At 36.1% G+C, this 21,751-nt stretch overlaps 2 protein-coding genes across 4 annotated transcripts in view; both read left to right on the top strand.

The window, feature by feature from the left end:
* Positions 1–342: 342 nt before the first annotated feature.
* Positions 343–13,081, top strand: LOC103702086 (ras-related protein Rab-21-like). Of its 2 annotated transcripts, none has more exons than XM_026802623.2 (7): positions 343–621; positions 1,615–1,751; positions 3,431–3,491; positions 3,630–3,792; positions 7,142–7,230; positions 12,085–12,235; positions 12,767–13,081. In XM_026802623.2, the coding sequence occupies exons 1-6, from the start codon at positions 570–572 to the stop codon at positions 12,198–12,200; spliced, it is 618 nt and encodes a 205-aa protein (XP_026658424.1). In that variant the 5' UTR covers positions 343–569; the 3' UTR covers positions 12,201–12,235; positions 12,767–13,081. The 2 variants fall into 2 exon arrangements, with proteins under 2 accessions (XP_026658424.1, XP_008782600.1); XM_008784378.3 differs by having other exon boundaries at positions 345–621; positions 3,627–3,792.
* An 887-nt stretch (positions 13,082–13,968) lies between these two features.
* Positions 13,969–21,751, top strand: part of LOC103702083 (E3 ubiquitin-protein ligase listerin) — a 31,178-nt gene continuing 23,395 nt past the window's right edge. The window contains exons 1-4 of one of the 2 annotated variants that reach the window (XR_003384672.2): positions 13,969–14,174; positions 14,360–14,471; positions 16,375–16,437; positions 18,353–18,430. Coding sequence is in view for 1 of the 2 variants with exons in the window: in XM_008784372.4 (XP_008782594.2) it covers positions 14,119–14,174; positions 14,360–14,471; positions 16,375–16,437; positions 18,353–18,430 (309 nt within the window). In the remaining variant the exon portion in view is untranslated. The remainder of the gene's footprint in view (positions 14,175–14,359; positions 14,472–16,374; positions 16,438–18,352; positions 18,431–21,751) is intronic. The other variant, XM_008784372.4, reaches the window with a different exon arrangement.

Raw genomic sequence — 21,751 nt, 5'->3', positions numbered from 1 at the left:
ATTTGTCGCCGCAATCAGTTCAAACTTAACAATGCACATTTTACAATAGCGATGCATAATATTCGTGTCCTATAAGGGCTTTTGTGTAAAAACAGTTTTATTGAATACAACCGTCTGCAAACAAAGGACCACCTAAATTTTCGCTTTGAAAATTGGAATAGGTATTTTTCACAGAAGACCCCTTACAAGTTACAACGTCCATCACGTTTATGCGGTGAAGCTCCAATATTATACATATTTGTAGCATAAGGTGGATTTAAACTGAAGAGTCCCGGAACACAAGATGCCGACATTAGTATAAAATTAAGATTTTTACAGATAAACCCTTGTAGGCCTCCGTATTAGACTGGTAGATTAGTTCACGCGTAATGGCCCGGCTCCCGGCTTCGTCGTGTGGGTCGCGCGAAGGCTTTCGTTCTTACGGTGTTGAAGAAGATTTGAGTTTCTGAGAACGGAGTTCGGAGACGCTGATCCCGTTTGGAGGGCTCCAGATCGATCTCGGTTTCCGAGAGGCCGAGGCATCTCCTCGCGTTCTCTCGAATCCCGACTCCCGGAGGAAGAACCCTAGGATGAGCTCCAGGCCCCCAAATCTCACCTTCAAGCTCGTTCTCCTCGGCGACGGTAACTTCGATCTCTTCTCTTTGCCATCTTTCTTTCCTTCCTTCGAATGTCATATGCATCTACCGATCCGTTTCCTGGATCGCTCTTTGTTGTTCAGAATGAAGAGCTTCATGTTTGTAATCCTGTCTGCTTTTGTATCGTTTCTTGAGAATATGTTGATAACTGTACTCGAGGATTGAATTCAGTTAGGTTTCCTCGCGCTATAGTTTGATATTTGAAGGGATGAAGATTTGGGTAGAAAAAATAGAAATTTGATAGGTTTTGATGAGTTTACTGGGAATATATTCGCGCAACTCATTCGAGGTGGGATCTCCGGCAGGGATGTTAACTTATTCTGGTTGGGTTTTGCCTTAATTGGCACTCTGTTAGAAATTGGCGGATGTACGTCCCATCACTGGTTGTTGTTAGCCATAATTGGTTTCATGTACACGTTGGTATGGTGCTGAAGCATGTATAGTTTTGCATATTATGCATTCAAGGGTTGCAAGCTGCATTACTAAGAAATTCTGTAGATGATGAATAGTAAATTTGTTATAGGATACAAGCTGCCCCCAGTTTCAATTTCATATCTGCATTTACTGTGAAAATATTGCTTATTCTTGTTAAAAATTATAGCTTTTAAAAAAAATGTCAAATTTGGGATGCTTTCCTTTTTATTTTTATAAAAGATTTCTTCCGGCTACACGATTTCATTTAATTAGCAATCAGTTTACAGTAAAAAAGTTAATAATTTACTTTTCTATCTTTTGATTCATTTCCACTACAGATTTTTTCACTCACCATCCAGTCTAGAGAAGTTAGAACCGTGTTGAGATTCCTCATGTTCACTGATTAAACCTTTACTTAAAATTTTCAAACTGTTGTGCTTTAAGAACCTCTTCAACAGTTTGGCCATAGGATCTATATTTTTTATGCAAGGTTTATATCCAAAATTTGTCAATTTTCTTTTAATCCTACGTAACTGATAATGGGTTTTATATTTGTTTTCTCCAGGTCGAGTTGGGAAAACCTCTCTTGTATTGCGATATGTAAATAATGTTTTCTCTGAAAAACAACAAGCTACAGTGCAAGCTTCATATTTAACAAAACGCCTTGTTATTGAAGGTGTGCCTATTACCTTGTCTATATGGGTGCGTTGTCTTCTCTTTTTATCCTTGTACTGGTTGATTTCTGTGAACTCCTTTACCCTTTAATGGTTGGAAATTAAAATCTGATTTCAATTTCTTAGAGCTGATTGTTCATGCTTATATTAAGATCAGTGACATAATTTTTTGACTATATCTTATTCCAACTCATATTGAACTTAACTCCTCAGAGAATATCCTACACTATATATTGAATGTAAGGCATAAATAAAGATAAAGAATCATGTGGTCATTTTGATTGCTTATCACTTTCCAGTTGCGAATGAGGTTGTTTGTTGTAAAACCTTTTCTGCATAGCTTCATCCAAGTAGTTGCACGTAGATCTTTTTTCAACCGAATGTTGGCAATCGTTCATTGGTGAAGATGGGGGAAGATGTAGCTCTCCCTATTAGACCTGATACTTTAGATCAACTCATAAAGAACAAAAGTTTCCTGGACCTTAAAAGGTACAAGAGTAGTTATAAAAAAAAAAAGAAACTTACTAGCCAAAACGTAACATATAAACTGCAAACCTAGGTGAAATTACTATGAACTGCAAATTGTTAACAAAGAGTGTTCTTTTTTTACTTATATGCTATTCCCAGAATTTAAGGAAAAAGTGATATATGTAGCAATAGATATCTCACCTTATAAATGATTATTATAATGTGCTGTGATTGCTGATCAGACATAGCAATGCATAAATGGATAAGGGAGCTTGATAATTAAATGTTATCTATATCTCAATGATTACTTCGATTCAAATTTCACTGCTTTTTTGGAATCTTTTCCTGCACTATTTGTGTTGACAAACGCAAAGAATTCCATGCAGGCCTCTGTTACTTGGAGTTTAATCATTTGGATCACAATCCTGGGTTTTTTCACTCTTCTACCAAGTTCAAGTCTAACTATTCTGATAATTTATGCTTTTTGAATATTTGCTCAAATTGTTATCTGATTATTATTATGTTACTGTCTAGATTCTCATCATACAAAGTCATTAACTTTACACTCATTAGACAATTTGGTGGTGAAAATTTGGTATGTGTCATAATTTCGAGAAAGACCTGAAAGTTGAAATGGTTTTGCATTTTTGTATATCCTTCCAAAAGTTAACCGTTTCATTACTTTTTGTGTTTTTTTTCCAATAACCAATCACAACTAAGGATCTGGTTACATTGACGGCAGTAGTTCGAAACATCTTATATGATACTGATTGGACAATCTTGGCTCAAGTCAATGCTATTTGGGTTTAAAGACCTGGCCATATGCATGTGGGTGGAATAATGAATAATGTAATGCATAACCAATAATGTAACTCATTGAACTTAACTGAATGATTTTGGCTCTATGTATCCTTTCCGCATTAGCCTTTTCTTTTCTTTTCTTTTCTTTTTTTGGTTAGCATTTCAAGCGGTGTTTCTTCCAACCTTTCCTTACTTTTTCCTTCTTGATCTTCTTGCTTCTGATATCATATCTGATCTTAGCACTTATCTTTTGTACATGCACTTTTGAATTTTTGTGGCATTTGAAAGCAAATGACTTTTTGCATCAGATTTTGGATCTTTGGTTTGTCCTTAATAGTTGTTATTTTAAAATCATAGCAATCAATCTTTAAACTTATGCTAGTATGGATATATGTGTGTGTGTATAGACTTCAATGTTGAAGCATTTTCTTCATGCAGGATACTGCTGGACAGGAGCGATTTCATGCATTAGGTCCTATATACTATCGGGATGCAGATGGTCTGTATCCAACCTCATCTAGTCAGTTCTGTCTTATTGATGTAGTTATTGCATTTGTAAGGAACCTCAAACTTACATTTGTGATTTTTGATGATTATGAATGACTAAGACAATGCCCTTTATTTGTGACTGCAGCAGCTCTTTTGGTATATGACATCACAGACAATGATACTTTTGTTCGAGTAAGGAAATGGGTTAAAGAACTTCAACAGATGGCTTCCAAGAATATAATCATGGCAATAGCTGCAAATAAAAGTGATTTAGTTAGGTCAAAGAAGTTTGATCTTCAAGAAGCTGAAAGGTCAGTAAAACAAATGGAAATCCATAATGCTCCTTGATAGTACAATAGATACAAGGCCATATAGCTTTTTTATACATTTGGTATTCTATATTAATACTCAATTGCTATATGAGATGGACATCATTAAACTTGATATATTAACATATTCAGCAAGGTTTTAAATCCCTAGGACGGATGTCCCCATTTCTCCATGTAATGGGGTTGCTCGCTAGCCCGCCCTGTCCCACCAGCCATCTCAGTAGGTACCTTCCATCTCTCTCCCTTTCTTTCCGTTCTTTCTTTCTTTCTTTTTTTCTTTGTTTGTTTCCTTTTCTTCTTTCTTTCCTACCTTTCTTTTTCTTTTCCTTATTTCCTTTCTTTCTTTTTCTTCTTTATTTTTTCTTCCTTCCTTTCCTTTTCTTCTTCCCTCCTTCCATTCTTTTACTTTTTCTTCTTCTTGCTCTCCTTTCTTCCTTTCCTTCCCTTCTTTCTTTTTCTTCTCCCTTCATCTATTTCTTTCTTTCCTTTTTCTTTTTCTCTCTTTCCTTTCTTTCTTTCCTCTTTCTTCTTCTTTTCCGGTGTGGATGGATTCTCGCCCGCGGTCCATTTTTCTCTCAAGAATGGGACCGGACGGCTGGGATGCCCCCAAACCCACCAGAATTGAAATAATTGATATCAAGAGCACTATTTGGTGCATACATCTTAGGTGCACTCAAAATTATTGGGCTTCAGTATTTTACATGTTGCAGCAAGCAGACATTCATACAGGTCAAGTTGTGTGTGATATAGTAATAAAGTCATCATTCATTTTTGTTCCTGATTTGCTTCTCTTGTAAAATTATTAGGATATAATTTTGATGAGCATTCCTCTCTCTCTTCTCTCTCTCTCTCTCTCTCTCTCTCTCTCGTCTCCCTGCCCCTTCCTCCTCTTTCTAAAACATGATTCTTCTACTGGCTGTAATTGGAAATCAGATTTGTAAAATCAGCCTCAAACATATTTGATGAGGCTTCACTTAATTATATTTGTTTTAAAGTGCTATTCAGATGTCCCATTCCTGTTCTCCCAGAGGTTTCATTGGTACTGATCTTCCCAGATAATCGCGTCCACCACCACTAAAAAATGTTTTTTCCTATTAAAATAGATTTTGGCCATGATTTGCCTTGTTCAACCGTGGACAGGAATCACCTAAAACAGCTGCAATCAACTTTTATAACAAGAAATTATGGAAATAACTATGAAATAGTGGTGTCATTATTTGATTATGTCATTGTTCGCAGAATAAAACATTAATTTCTGATTTGACATGGAAATTGGAATATAATATGTATTGTTGTACTTGAAATGTGAAATGTCAGGTAATGACTGATGTTCTCGTTATACAACTGTATTTAATAAATGCAGATTATATGTATATGTATATATATATATATATACACATACATACATAAATATACACACATGTACACACACACATATGTATATATATAGAGAGAGAGAGAGAGGGAGCTGGACATGGCTACACTCGAGTTGATTTTCATGTAGATCTGGTCAGGTCTAAATTGGATAATGGGAGTCCTACATCGATGTTTCGAGCTGTTAGATATGTTCTATTATCTCTAAACTACTTACATACTGAAAATCATATGATTTAGAGATGCTTAGCCTATGCATCAAATGATTAAAAAAAATAATTTAGTATAATTTAGATTGTCTATTTTTGGACCACTTGATGCATAGACTAGGCATCTTCAAATCACGTGATTTTTGGTATGCAAGCAATTTAGAGGTAGTATATCACAATCAATGGCTCGGATCGTCGATGCGGGACTTCCATAATCCTATATAGACCTAACCAATCTGAGTAGAGATCCACTTGACTGTAGCTCTATCTAGCTTCCTCTCTCTCTCTCTCTCTCTCTCTCTCTCTCTATCTATCTATCTATATATATATATATAATGGGAGTCTATAAAACTTTTGAGACTTATTATAATTTACATTAGCTTGAACCATGGCATTTACTGTGTTGGATCAGTTGCTAAATGCATATTGTCTCTGTAAAAATTTCAGCATTTGTTTGCATTTGTATAAGGGGACTTAGAATGACCCTTTCAACTCTCTTGGTGGGAAATATGGTATTTAACCATGAAATCTAATGTTATACAGTGCAACCAGAACTTATCGAAATCTTAGGATATGGCGCTCTCTTTGTATAGAATTCAAGTCTGTAGTTTGCAATGCACCACTAGTGCCGGTGAATGATTAGAATGGAAAATTTATTAGAAACATTGGAATTATCTTCAAGGAGGTAGACTGATCATCAACTCATTTATCACTTCTTATAACTATATATTATTCATTTATCTGTCAAATTTACCAATTGATCGGTGTCAGGTGGCAAAAACTTAAAGCTTGCTGCTAATTAATCTTCAAGTTGATCTGTAGAAGGGACTCTGTGGCCATCTTGAGAGGTTTTTTGCCTGGATGCTCAAGACAAATATTGAAGCATATAATTCTAGCTAATTTTAACTCTTTAAACAAGAGTATTCAGAGATGAGGATATATATGAAACTTCAGAGGGTCAGGTTTTATATGCCAGTGCTAGACTTTAGCATGGATTGGTACCCTTGGCTGAGTCTGTGAATTCTGAGCTCAACCTATCTGACTTGGAAGTGACTCAATGACTGCAATGCACTGTATCAATGGATTCATTTGATTCGCCTATCTCATAACCTTCTTCTTTGTGATATTTGTCTTATTCTTTGTTCATTAGAAAGTTTCCATGTCACCTGAATTTACCATGATGAAAATCAGTCAGTGGATTGGATGGCTTGAAGGGGTTCTTGATGGATGCTGTTTTCTGTGGTGGTGCAGTCCTACAGTTTGATATTTCTCCTCGTCCAGGGACTTTTATGGATGTGTTTTTTTTTGTACATTTTGAGGCTTTGCCTCTCATGGTAAAAGAGGACGGTTATATTATTTGTTCAAGCTCCTTCCAATCTATGCTTTTGTATTCTTACCGTAGTGCACCTGGTTTTTCTTGTTGTTTATATCCCAAAAATTCAAATCTATTCGCTGTTCCTCTTCAGTTATTTTTAGATTCTAACAGTCTATATTTATCTCTTTAGTTTGTTTGGTTGTCCCTGATCTGCATCAAAGGTCTTATTGTCAAATTGTGTGATGAGTTCGTATTTAATTTGAGTTTTCCTCAGAGCTAAACAATGTCAATATAGTTCATCTGGAAACCGCTAAATAAAGTTTGTTTTGTGCAATTTGTATATAGTAGTCATCTGCTTTTAAGTTCAGAGTATAAAGACTTCATTCTTCCTTTAAAATACCTTACTGAGCTAGTTTGTTTATGTCCCTTGCAGTTTTGCAGCAGCAATTGGGCCAAGACTTTTCCTCACATCTGCAAAATCTGGGACTGGAGTAGAGGAAGTCTTCCTTGATATTGCAACACGTGAGTTTCAATTTTGACAAGAACTTGATGTTTGTAATCAGGGGCGGCCCAATGCATTTGGGGGCCTAGGGCGAACTCACTAAATGAGGCCTTTTTTAAAATAATAATAATAATAATAATAATAAATTTTTAATAAGTATAAAATACTTTAAAAATTTATTTAAAAATAATCCGTCTAGCTTTTTGAGATGCAAAATTACTAATCAAACTTTTGTACTCAAGATTCATTAAAATATTATTTTCAATCGATAATATAGCTAATCCATTTAATCTTTCTTGTGACATAGTTGACCGCAAATAAGTTTTTATCAACTTTAATTTTGAAAAACTTCTTTCAGCAGAAGCAACTGTTACAGGTATTGTTAACAATATCCTATAAGCAATGAATGCATTTGGAAAAGAATCTGTTTTTTTAATAAAACTTAAAGTATCAATAGGGGTACTAGTTTCTATTTGTAAAACTTCTTTTAAAACATTTAACTCCGAAAACAGATCAAGACCATCAATATCAGAATATTCACCGTGCTTTAAAAAGTTTTCAAGATTAAGACAACACTTTTTCAAATTCTCTTCATTCAAAGATTTTAACTTTCTAAAATTAAACAAAAAACCAAAAACATCTTCATATATGGTGAATTGTTCAAACCTATTTTGAATTGAAGAAATAGCTTGATCTACTATATATAAAAAGTAATCAATTCTAAAAGATTCTTCAGCTGATCTTGTTGTTTCATCATTACTATTTTCATCAAATTGTTTTTTTCTACGGATCACACGTTTTTCACGAAATATAGGTTCTATTTCCATTTCATTTGCAATTTCTTTAGATGAATTCAAAGCATTCATGAATCCATTTTTCCTATAACTTTTCAAATAAGAAAGAAGATTTTTTAATTGATCTATAGCAACATCAATATGCATGTCTTCAGATTGTAAGTTCTTACTAACTGAATTAACAGCAAACAATATATCGTACCATATATTCATGCCTAACAAGAATTCAAAATTTTCAATCTCATATGTAGCTAAACATATAGCCTCACTCTTTATTTTAGGATCTTCACTAGTTTCCGCTAATTGAACTAATGCATCTTTTATTTTAGGAGCTTGATGTTTAATTGCTTTGACACTTTCAATACGACTTTCCCAACGTGTCTGTGACAAAGGTTTAAGAGTTAATGTAGATACATTATCTTGTAAAATTTTCCATCGTTTTGTAGAAGAAGAAAATAAGGTATAAATTCGTTGTATTACTCCAAAAAAAGATATAGCCTTAGGACATGAGTTAGCAGTATCACATAATACTAAATTTAAGTTATGACATCCACATGGTGTGTAAAATGCTCTAGAATTTATATCTAATAATCTTTTTTGTACACCTTGATGTTTTCCTTTCATATTAGACCCGTTGTCATACCCTTGTCCTCTTATATCATTAATATCAAGTTTATATTTTTCTATTATATTTATAAGTGCAACAAAAAGGCCTTTTCCAGAGGTATCATCTACTTCTAAAAATTCTAAAAAATATTCTTCTATTTTTACTGGACTTGTTGAAGTATCTACACATCTTAAAACTAGGGTCATTTGTTCTTGATGGCTTGCATCAGGAGTGCAATCAAGTATTACAGAAAAGTATTTTACTTCTTTAATCTTTTTAATTATTATAGTTTTAATTTCAGATGCTAACATTTGAATCAATTCATTTTGAATCTTATGACCTAAATAATGATTGTGAATTTCACCATGTTGAATACGTCGAATATGTTCTTGCATTACTGGATCAAATTCTGCAATCATTTCAATAAGACTTAAAAAATTTCCATTATTGTTTTGATAAATCTTTTCATTCTTTCCCCGAAATGCTAAATTATTTTTTGCAAGATTTTTTACGACAGCAATAATTCTCAATAATACTTTTTTCCAATGATCTTTCTCTTGGTTTATTTGTTCTTGGAGACTTTTATCAATTGTCTTATTTTTCAATAATCTCACTTCTAAATTAATCCATTTATTCATGCTAGTAATATGTTCATTAGTTATTTCATGATTTTTGATCATAATACCTAGATTTTTCCAATTCCTAGTTCCTTCATTGACTAAGTGACTCGTGTTAGGTGTTGAATCAAATAATTTACAACAAAAACAATATACTCTATCCAATTCCTTCGAATACACTAACCATCTTCTATCATATTTTTCACCATTAGGTAATTTACGAATGTAATGTAGCGTAGAGAAGTGCCTATTATTTTCATCCTTAGGAAAATGAAGATCATAATCTCTAATTGGACCTCTTTCTACTAATAGATCTCTCAACCTTGTATCGATTTGCTTCCATTGACCAGGATCTTATATATTTGTAGAAATAGAACTAATTTCATTAAGCTCTACACTATTCTTATTTATCCTATCTTCATCTAATTTCTCATTATGTTCTTCACCATGAATATGGTTGTCAATCTCATTTTGTTTCATTCCTTTCATGTCATCTTTTAGCTCTATTTCAGGTGCTTGTTTAGTTGTTAATTCCTGAGTTGAACTTGATGTAGTGTTTTGTTTGTTTGTCATAACAAATTTATCTAGAGCTCCTTTTTGAGATTGAATGAGTTTTTCGATTTTTCTTTTTTTTTTAAGTTTTTCATATCCACATTCATATTTTCTATTAGACATTTGAATATAAAAATTATATTACCAAACAAAACAATTAAGATAATTACTACAAACAAATTAAAATATAAAAGAGAAAAAATAGAAGAGAAAAATTGTAACAAAATTATAGAAATTGCAATAAAATTAGGAAAATTAAACACTGGATGTCGAAAATATAATCAAACAACAAAAGGAGGGTTAGAAGGATCACACCATATGCTGTGCAGCTTGTGCTAGTGCTACAGTGCCACTAGGCCCACCACCCACAGTCCCACTGAGTCACTGTCAGTGTCACAGACTGACAGTCTCTCAGTCTCAGTGAGACGGACGGGAGGGCTGAGGGGACGGCCGGGCCCGCCGGGGTGACGGGTCACGGGACAACGGGAGCCGGGGCCGGGGAGGGAGGCGAGGAGGTCACGCTCACGCCGTCTGCCGTCACGGCCTCACGCCTCACGGGAGCCGGGGCCGGGGGCGGGCGAGGAGCGGAGGAGGTCACGGGCTCACGGCTCACGGGAGTGACGGACTGACGGCACAGGCCGCGGGCGGGGTCCGGGGACTGGGAGGCGCTCAGGTGGAGGAGACGACCTCGCCGGCTCGCTGGATTGAGCCGGACGGGCCAACGGGCGACGGGGTCACGGCCTCACGAGAGCCGGGGGCCCGAGAGGCGGGAAGGAGGCAAGGAGCCGAGGAGGTCGCGGGCGGCGGGACCGCCTGGATGCCGGGGAGGCGGGGACGGTCGCGGGATGCCGGGGCCCGAGGAGGCGGGGAGGCGGACTGGCGGAGGCGCGGCCACGCGGGGGGAGGCGAGGAGGAGACGAGTAGACGACCCAGGCGGCAGCTGGCAGGCAGTCACACCTTCACGGCTTCACCTTCACGGAACAGTCGAACAGAGACACAGAGTAGAAGAGGATTGAGGAAATAGGAATGAGGAGCAGAGGAGGAGTGGAGGAGTGGAGCAGGATGAAGATTTTAAAGAGAGCCAGAGGGCAGAGAGGAATGATGGGCGATGGCATCATGGCCGATGGGAATATGGGATCGGATTAAGCCATTGAGGAGGAGTGGACAGTGGAGCACCCGGCGACCTGCGTCTTGTCGAGGTAGCCGTTGGCTCCTGCCGTCCTGCGGGCTGCGGCCTTACCCTCTGATGTAGTCTGTAGGTAGCTACTAGCTAGGAGCGGGAGCTGGGAGGGTAGAGCGTAGGATGCCGTCGCGGGGCCTTCTCTCGAGCCGGGGCCTTGGGCGACCGCCTAGGTCGCCTAAGGCTTGGGCCGCCCCTGTTTGTAATACAAACATAACTTTGGCAAAATGTTGCTGACAAATTTTCCATCTGATGAGAAAATTTGGAAAAAAGATCTCGCATATATTTATGTTTCTTAAGTTTAGTTCACTATGTCATATTGAAGATACCTTCTTGACATTATCAAGCTACTTTGAGCATTATTTAATTTTTTTAGGTAATCTGTCTAGCTTATTGCTTAAATTTTGCTTTTCGTGGATATAACTAAATAGAAAAAGGCCAAACTTGCCAATCATTCTCATTTTCATGGCATTTGTCTTGATGACAAGATTTTTCTCTACATTTGGCAGCCGGGATCTGAAGTGCTTCACACAAAAATTTGTGGTCGAATCTCTCTCCTTGATAGCCATTTTTAACCATTTTGTGCTTCTCAGCTAAATCACATTTAGCCAATTTTGGAAAACATCAGTGCTAGGTGATCTAGAACTGATATTTAGTGTTTCTTTGGTCAGAAAAGAACAGTACATTCTGAATTAAATGAAACATTCCATCCGAACTTTTCAACCGTGTCTGCAAAGAAACCTCGTCTCATATGACATTATGAATAGGTGGGCAATCATCTAATCTGAAGGATTGTCTACCAGGAGCCACAGATCAGCTATTTTCTAGTTTCAAGTAAAAATAATAGATTAAAACAGGCATAGGATTTATTGTAAAGGAACAGTTAAAGACATTCAACTTGTGAGATTTGGGTGTGATTTATTATTCACGAAGAAGTGTTGGGGTTGTTCAGGTTTTCGATGAGAAATAGATTATCAGGCAACCATGTTCAACATTTTGTGACTATGAATTTGACATGTTCCTTTTTTAATTCACCAAATGGAACAGCATCTGTGTACCTTGACTGTTGCTGTTGATTCACTATTCTGCAGGGTAGTGTACTCTCATCTGTGTCACTCTTGCAGGATTATTGCAAAAGAAGAAAAACAGTGCTGAGGGCTTGTCCCCTGCTCCACCAAGAAAAGGGATTCTTATTGTAGATGAACCAGAGAAAGAACCCCCACCAAAGTGCTGTTCATAGCATTTATATGCAATAATCCATCAGATTATTTACAGGTATACCAGTGGATGCAAAATGCTTCTATTTTTGTTAATCCGATTAGCAAAACTGTCATTGCATGGCAGACATGCCAGCAGTTCTGTTAATTTGCTCCATTTTGTAGTGGTTGTGCAGTAGTGTGTCGATGTCCGCCATCTGTCTGTAATTGCTTGATAATCCTGAAAATGACTTAGGATGCCTTTGTTATTTAAACTGTCAATTGGGATAGCAAAAGGAGTTCGGTTTCCCAAATGATGATTCACCAGTCATCATCAAAATCTTTTTTTTTTTCTGCTTCATCATATCCCCAAATTTTAGGCATAGATGCAATTCATTTCGGAATTGATGGTTCATATCACATGCATCCAAAAATCAGTAAGATTTCCTTTCTTGCTGCAAGATTCAGACCATGACAGTAGACTTATCATGGGAAGAAAGTTACCCGTAAGTCGAAAGTAGTTGTCGATTCATGAATATGGCCATCATAAGTTATGTAGAAAATAATAGCTTGGACAGAATGATCTTATTAATGCTCCTATTTCTTGCAGGTAGTTGGTCATGTTTCATATAGGCATATAGCGATGAAGTTTTAAAATGCAATTAACCCTACACCTCGCAAAGAGAGAAATATCAGTTTGAATAGCAATCTTTGGACTGGTGTAGAATGGCAGCAGTTCTCAAAGTGGCCACAAATTTTTCAGTTTACTATCTTGAGGTTTATCACCATCAAAAGGGTTTATGCTGAAATTTATCCATTTGTATATACATTGCAATGTGCAAACACATATGCTGGGGTGTATATGTAGATCACTTGAGCTTTTCTATTTTCTCGTTTAGTGTTGAGCTTGCTTAATAGTCCCTTAGCTCTTATGGCATAGTTACTGATGGAAAAAAAAAAAGTTTCGGCGGGTCTTCCTTTTGGCTAAAATTACTTGCAAAATTGAGGCGGACGCACCACCACTGCATCTGTTATACCTCTACCATTATCACCACTGCCACCACCTTGTCGTCGCACCAGTAGCATCTCTATGCCATCATCATCTCTATCATTGTCTTGGTTATTATTATCATCATTATAAGATATATTTGACTTTAAAATAAAATAAATTTTTTATTTTTTTATTCTAAAAATATGAAATATAAAATAGACTGCAAGAGGTATCTTAACTTTCTTTTCCGCGTCTAGATTGCTTATAAGTCCGTAACGCTGCCTACGGAGATAAAAAGGGTTGGTAGGTCTCGTCGAATTCAATCATCGGACGATTAAAATTAAATTGTTGAGAGAATGTAATTTTTAGCTCTGCAGTTACCTCGGCGTTGCAATTTCATGGCAACCTTAGTTTCGAGATGTCAGGTCCGATTCACTGTATTGCCGGACCTCAGGACGAACAGCATAATGCTCACCTCGTTGGCTAATGTGGTTCGGCACCTGAGATGGATCAACACCTGATGTGAATTAAGACCGCCATCCGTGCCAAGCTGTCTCCCTTCTGATTTGCACGGTCGGTGTACGTGTCACCGCACGTGCCATCCATCTCGTAATACATCGCACGCACCGCCTCAAAATTCCGCGCGGCTTGCACGCGCCTTGGGCTAGCGGCCGGACCCAAAAGGGGCCATCGGCTAATAGTATCCCGATGTAATCCCGAGGATAGGGCCAGGTCCCCATTCCCCGGCTCCAAGGGATATATTTCACTGGGCCGGGCTTCCAAGGTCGTGTCTTCGAAAACCTGTTGTTGTTTTTTTTTTTGTTCGGCCCCTCCTCCAAACGGACCAAACCCCAACATCGTTCCTCGCTCCCCTCCCCCTCTCTCTCGCGCGCCAAGAAGAGAAGCCAGCCCGACTATTCTAGGGTTTCGGCCATTCGGCGCAGTTCGCATAGAAGAGCTTGGAGTGGAGAATGAGGAAACAAAAGGGAGAAGGTGGGAGGAGCAAGAACCGGCCTTCTAGCAGCAGGTTTGATTCTCTCTTGCTTGAGTTCTGTGTGTTAGGTTTCTTGATTTCTTCGTATTAGGTTTCTTGAATTCTTCGTATTAGGTTTCTTGAATTTTTCGTATTAGGTTTCTTGAATTCGCTCTCGAGGGCTATCTTTTTAAAACGTTTCGTTTTTTTTCCCTTCTTTTTGTTCTTGACATTTTCAGGTTAGCTGCTTCGCTGTTGCCTGCCGGGGTTTCAAGCGTTGGATTTGGAGGTTATCTTGGAAGGTCTCGGATCGAGTCATCTTCAACAGCTGAGGAATCGACGCCTTTTTCGGTACTATTGGTCTTGATCCTAAGTTGCGCTGAAAATATATGTCTGATTTGCTAATGATGTAGGTAGTAAGCTGTTTGTTTTTCTTGCTCAGTATTTGAGATATAATTGATCAGAGCGGCTAATGTTGTTATAGAATTTGTGAATTCTTGAGATTTTTATGGTGGTTTGAACGCTGAGCTGCTGTGTCTAAAAAAGGGTTATGTAAGAATAATGAAGAAGGGGCAGTAGATATAAAAAGAACCTTTTTCTTTAAAGAAGGTTATATCAATGTGAAAATACAGTAATAATGAATTCTCTCGCATAACCTGCTGCACCTTTTTTCAAGTATGGTGAAAGAAGGCCCATGTGTAGTGAGCTTTAGATAATCTAGGTGGAGAAAACCAACACAACATGCTCTGCCAAACTGGTTAGCACTAGTCAGTCATCTGTAACAACATCTATCAGCAACAAAGGTAGATACTCAAACTTGAAACTTCATATTTGTGTGTAAAATCATCTGTTCTATGTAATCGATATGGTGAGCATTGGGAGTGACAAAAGAATGATACTTTATTGAGAAAACCTCCCATGACTATGATCACCGAAAATCTTAGAAAGGAATTAATATTGGTATGCAAACACATACTTCTGGGAAGTTGATTCTATTAAAATAATTTCGATTCACACATTCAAGGACCACAAGCCTTATCATTCCTTAGTTCTTTTTCATTGGTCATCTGTATTAAAAGCTCCACATTGCAAAATTTGCATTGCATTAGTGCAAATTGGTAATGAAAAGCAATTAGCAGAGTTTTACTTGGAAAAGGAATAGAAAATCAATCTATTCAAAGCTTCGAAAGCTTAAATTAAATAATCAAAATTGTCAAAAACAGAACTTCAGTACCATTTTTGAACTATATCTTTCAATACAAAATTGTATTTCCATGCAACTTGTATGCTAAATAAATAAATTGAGAAGAGAAAGGGCACACTTTTTAGTGGTCATAAAGGAAATGACTGTTACCTAAGATAGAAGACATGGTTTTTGATAGGACTGGATGGTATGAATTAGTCTTTACTAGGAAGCAGCATAAGTTAGATATTAGTTGTTGGTAACAGTTGTTATATGTTGGTCCTTATATATTTCTTTTCTCTAATTGGAAAGAAATTAAAGGAAAATGGATTTTAATTTATCATGATCTTGTGTGATACCATTTGGATTAAGGAAAAAATGGGATACAGAATTATTTGGACAAAATAGAATGGTTTCCATGGAAAAGTTTTTAATTATGTACGGAATAGTAGAGCAACGGAGTATAAGCTAGGATCACAACTTGGAATTAAAAGTGTCATGGATGAACAGAACTAAATTTATCTTATATTTTGAGGAGAACTTAGAGGATTTTTCTGGTAAATTTGGGAGTAGTATAATTAATAAAAGAAATAAAGTATCATGACTTATTTAAAGAGAAGAAGCTAAATATATTAAATGATCCTGAATTCTGAATTCAAACTGTAGTTGCAATTGCTTACCGCTATTTCGAAGAGGATTTTTTGTATGTAGTCTTTGCCCATGAACTTGTTACATATATTGCATGTCCTTTTAGTACTACTTGAATGTTCTCTACATCCATATGCTTGATGTTTGTCATGCTAATTTTGATTGAATAGTCGTCAAGGCATTTTGTTTGAAAGTATCATCTAATTAATGAAGAACTTGTGTTTCTAAGTATATGTTGTTGCTGATAAATAATATGGTATAAATCATTCAATGCTTTATTTCATTTGACTTAAGTTTTTATTTTGATTCATTTCACCATGTTGTCTAAATTGGAAGTTATTTTTTGACTTTTTTTCCAACTTTTTTAAAACTATTTCATGTAAGTCATCATTCACCCCTTTAATGTAAAGCTATTGTATGAAGGATGTGGATAGTGAAGTTGCACAACACTTAAAGAGGCTGGGTAGGAAGGATCCTACAACAAAGGTGAAAATTTTATTTCTTGGTACTAATATTTCATATATTCCATAATTACCCTGGTTGCCAATATTTTTTAACGCTTGCCTTTTCCTTGATCGTAATGTTCAGATGTGGATCCCCATAGTAAACATTTGGCAGCATTTTTTCAAGACTATACAGAGTTATAGACATTCTTATTTTAAACTTGCTTAACTAAAACAATGGGCTGACTTGATTATCATGTTTCGTTTAAGTACTATTCTTTTGGTAAACAATGCGCGGATGCAGCTAATGAAGTTAACTAACATAAGGAAATGAAAGATGAGGATCAGAGTTGAAAAATTTGTATCAATGGGGCACTGGATAATATATTGGTTATAAGGAGTGGCAAGGCTTGAAGAATGTAAGGTCATGCAGAACACTTTGTGGTATAGTCAAGGATTAAAATATTGTCTAGTGAGCATGCTGGAAAGGCGCTAGTTTGGTACACTTATTCTGTTATGCCACACCAATACTTGGTGTGCAGTGGCAGGGAAAGACATAAAGGTATGCAAAAAGTTTCATAATTGGTAGTTGGCAGACTAGAGGAACTGCATAATCCTAGTCCTTTTAAGTATAAATCAATGCAAACTTTTAACACCGAACAAACATGAACATCAAAAATCTGCAGAAAATAAGAATTATCATTCAATTGGCAGTAGGCCCAAAATGCTAGAAAATGGATGATTTGTTATCCAAACTGTACTGGTTGAATCTAACAGAAATATGTATAGACAAAGCATTTAAGTCATTCTTTTCTTTCATATATTCTCATTTTGCAAAACTTTATTTAGCATCTTGGGTGTTTTTATTAATTTATCTTTCCTGTTTGCTTCTGGAAGGAATCTTGTTGGAAACTTTCTGGTTATGATTGCTGGATCCCTCTTAAGAATCTGTATGATGCTATTTTCTTCCATAAAATGTATAAGGACTATTATTTTATTTAAACCCTTTGGTATTTGGTAATATGGGCACATTTGTCTGTTGATAAACTTCATTGAAGCTTTGAATTAAAAAGATATTGAAGATTTTGAATTTATAGAAACATAAAAATTATCTTCCTTAAAAATCAATATGATGCTTTTTTTCTACCACAAGAGGTATTTGGACTATTATTTTATTTAAGTCCTTTGGTCTTTGGTAAATAGGGATGTTTCTTTGATGGTAAAATCCGTTGAAGCTTTGAGTTAAATAGATACTGAAGATTTTCAATTTATAGAAAAAGTTCAATTATCTTCCTTAATTTAGGCAACAAGACTATAATTAGTTCTGACATTTTGTTTCGAATTAATTATGACAATAAGGCTTTTCCCAGCTCAGGAGCCCTTTTAAATCTTAAGGCTTGATTGTTAGGTCCGCCCTCACTCCCCCCTCCCAACTGCTAGCCATGTTCCTAGCTCATTGCTGTGATCAGTTTTCATGAGAAATATGCTATCTTGAGGAGAATTAGTTGGGATCCGAGAAATGGGTATGTTGAAAAGAAGCTTGAGGTAGTTTCTTAGAAGGAAGAAATGACCCTTAATATTAGAACTAGTGGAGACTTTGAATGCATGAAATGTATATTGAATACATGGAATAATGGCTTGTGGTTGTAGTTGGCCATTCCACAAAGTTACATGAATTTGTTTGCATTCTTTTGGCTAGCTTCTGATTGTCCAGGGTCCTTTGCAACATATTAGGATACGATTAATTACACAATGCTTGTATACTTAGAAGAAATGATAGCAAAAAGGTTATTGATAGGGCAATACTGTCACTTTCTTTTCCCTCTTAGAGGAACAGTATTCTGGAGTCTGGACTATATCGTCTAGCTTTAAATGTATATGCTTAAGTAGACGTATCTTGTTATGCTACTTTTTCTAGTAGCTGTATTATTATAACACGTGTCTTTTTTTTGGTACAGCTTAAAGCCTTAACAGCATTGTCTATGCTCTTTAAGCAAAAGTCTGCTGAGGAAATAGTACAAATTGTTCCACAATGGGTATCATTTTCTGCCTCTGATGTATTCACTTTCTTTTCATCAGATGCTTTGAACTATTAATAATTTAATTGAACAATCTATGCTGCATATCTCTTTTTTCTTGTTCTATTGTTTTTGCAAGTGTAACATTGTCAAAGCAGCCACCTCCTTCCCCAATTTTTCTTTTTTGGTGTTCCAATTTTGTTTCTTTTCTTATACAACACACACATTAGTTGTTGGGCATGCATGATGCATGTGTAATCATGCGAGGATTTAATTTGTTATTTTGATTTGATTGTAAGATTTATACTTATGTAATGTTAGTTTTTTTCAATCATATTTGATTAAATCACTGCATAAAATTATGATGGCTAGAAGGTTCTAATCAAAGCATTCTATCAAGGATGGATCATGATCATTCACCATATTTCAATTATCATGTACTTTTTATGTATGAAACACATTGTACTACAACGAAACTCTAAATATTCTCCCTTGAAATATCATTTGTCCAAAAAATATTGTTTGATATCCTCTATTCAATAGATCATCTGCAACTTCAAAAAAACATTTTTGAACTACTCAATAATTTAATTGTGGAGTCTGATTATGCATGTTGATACATTCCTTGTCAGTTTAGTTACTATCAATATGCACCCAAGAAGAGTATGTGCAAGATGTTAGAGTCTAATCCAAAAGCTTATGCTGGTAGGTGGATGGCTTATGGGTATATGAGACCAACTAGAGTCCCTTACCTATCCGATATGGGACTATTCCCACTCTCCAACACCCCCTCTCACGTAGAGAACTCAAGGATGAAACCGGAAGATGCATCGCAGGTAGAAAAGAGGAGCATCTAGGGAGATTGGTAGGCCAAGGGAGGGGTCAACTGGCTCTTATACCATATTAAAGTCCAACCCAAAAGTTTATGCTAGTAGGTGGATAGGCTATGTGTATGTCAAAACCAACTAGATCTCCTTACCTATTCAATGTGGGACTATTTCCACTCTCCAACACTACATATCACATGTTGTATGTGCGCATATCCCTAGCATATCTCTTTAAAGCATGCCAAATCTTTTCATTTATTCTTATTACATAGCTAAAAAAGTTAATTTTAGAAGTGTTTTTTAGTAATTTTATTTTGGAGGGGAACTAAGCCATCCATCTTCTAATTTCTTGTTAGAGAATTTGCAAGATTGCAAAAAAAAGGGAAAGATGGAAATGAAAAAAAAAAGGGGAGCAGAATCTTCTGTCCTATTAGACAGTTTAAAGGCCTGGGAAAAGAGAAGAATATAGTACACCAAAAAAAAGAGAAGAATATAAAAATAAAAGGAAAATAAACTTAGGAAGGCAAAAACTCATTCAAGTTTTGTGGATATGGTAAAAAGTGCAAAAGGAAAACATCGGAAAGTTGATCTGCATATTTCATAGGTCAACGGATATCCGATAAATATTAATATATTATTTATGATACCAGTGAAATATTTGATCAGCAAATTTTATTTTTGTAATTGGTTGTTATAATAGATATTATTTGTTTTCAAACAACGAACAGCTACGGAATAAGCAAAAAATAATCCAATGACATTCATGATTTTGGAGAATGTCTTTGTTATTGGAAAGCTGGTGCAACAACCCTCAAACTGAGTTTCCAATACTGTGTTATTCATGCAAACGCTGCCCCTGGAATCATTTTTTATCGTTATAGTAGTTATTACAGCTATTATTTGCCGCATCCTATGTAATTTGAAGTTATTTGAATTAAAACAATTATAATTATTATAGTGGTCATTATAATGACATATAAAAGAAAAATAACAAGCAATAATGGAAAAACAACGGTGTTTTTGTTTTACATTTGCGTGTAAAAAAATATCTTTATGATATGTAATAGTCACTATTATTTTCCTTGTTATTATAAATTTAATTGGATGGAGTGAGGCTGAAATGCAATTATGGTCATTCAAATGTTATAATGGCCATTATTATAAAACATGCCTCAAATGATGTTAAAAGCAACAAGGCTTACCATATGCTAGTGCAGGATTGGCCTTTTTGTGCTGGGCTCATGCTAGATTCACATGCGACAGACATGTGGAAATGGATTCCTGAGATGCAACATTCTTTCATACTGACTCGACATTCGCTGAAGTAGCCTGGCCCAAAGGAACCCATCTGACACTCCCGAGCAACATGGTGAGAAGATGGGCTACTGGTTAGAGAGCCAAGAAGCCTTTTGACCAGAGGTTTTTTTATATAAGGTGTATGTATGTCGAGATAAAAAATGAAACACATGAAAACATCTCCAAAAAGTTATACAGACAATATGAATTATTTGTGGATTCTCTTTCTGCAGTGCCGATAATAGACCTACAGATGTGTAATCTAGGCCCATCCTTTTCTGGTATTACCTCATACCTTTGCAATATGAATTATTGTTGTTGTCGTTATCATTGTCATCATCATCATGTTATTGTAAGTATGATCGCCATTGCTGTCGTCGTCGTCGTCGTCGTCGTCGTCATCATCATCATTATTTTGGTTGTGTCGGAACACAGGGATACTCTGTGACATGTCATAGCACTATTAATAATATTTGAGAGAGACAAATGAATAATTGATAGAACGTTTTGGTTAAAAATGCTTTATAATAAGATATTAGTGTGATTAAGGCCATCTTATTAACATATGGAGAGACTTGGTGAGCTCATATAGGTCATAGCATAAGGATTTGGGTTGCGGGTAAGTTCTTGGAAATTGGTAGAATCATTTTTATGTTTAACTTTTGAGAGACCTTTGCTTAGCTAAGTGGCTAGTTACGAACAAACAAAATCAAAGGTGAAGCCATGCCCCAAGGTTGGAACTCTTCTGGACATGTTGACTCTTGCACTCCCCATCCCCCCACCTCAACACAACACAACACAACAACAACAAAAGAAATTCCCATGCCCATATAATATTTTGGTCTTATATACTATAAGTCAATAATGCTTTATCCTTTTTTATTTATTCAAGTGGATTACCTTCTCAAAAAAAACATTTAGGGATACAATGCGTACTTACTTTATGAAAAGTTGTGTATACTACCAGGATTTCACTAGTAAAAAAGAGTTGATGTGGATAAGGGAGCCAAGAAGCCTTAATGACTGGGAAAAATGCCAATTGTAAGGTTCAGAAATGAAAGACATCTAAAATCCAGGAACCGAAATTCCTAGTTGTGCAGCGCTACGAGGATTGATAGACATTCAAAGCATCAAAATACACTGTGAATTACATAACCTCCTACCAAAAATCAATTTTCTGGGCTTCTTTTTCCCCCCTTGTAACTCCATTTGATTT

Source organism: Phoenix dactylifera, chromosome 3 (assembly GCF_009389715.1).
Source record: "Phoenix dactylifera cultivar Barhee BC4 chromosome 3, palm_55x_up_171113_PBpolish2nd_filt_p, whole genome shotgun sequence".
In the NCBI taxonomy this organism is placed as follows: domain Eukaryota; kingdom Viridiplantae; phylum Streptophyta; class Magnoliopsida; order Arecales; family Arecaceae; genus Phoenix; species Phoenix dactylifera.
This window is presented reverse-complemented; position numbering and strand designations above follow the sequence as displayed.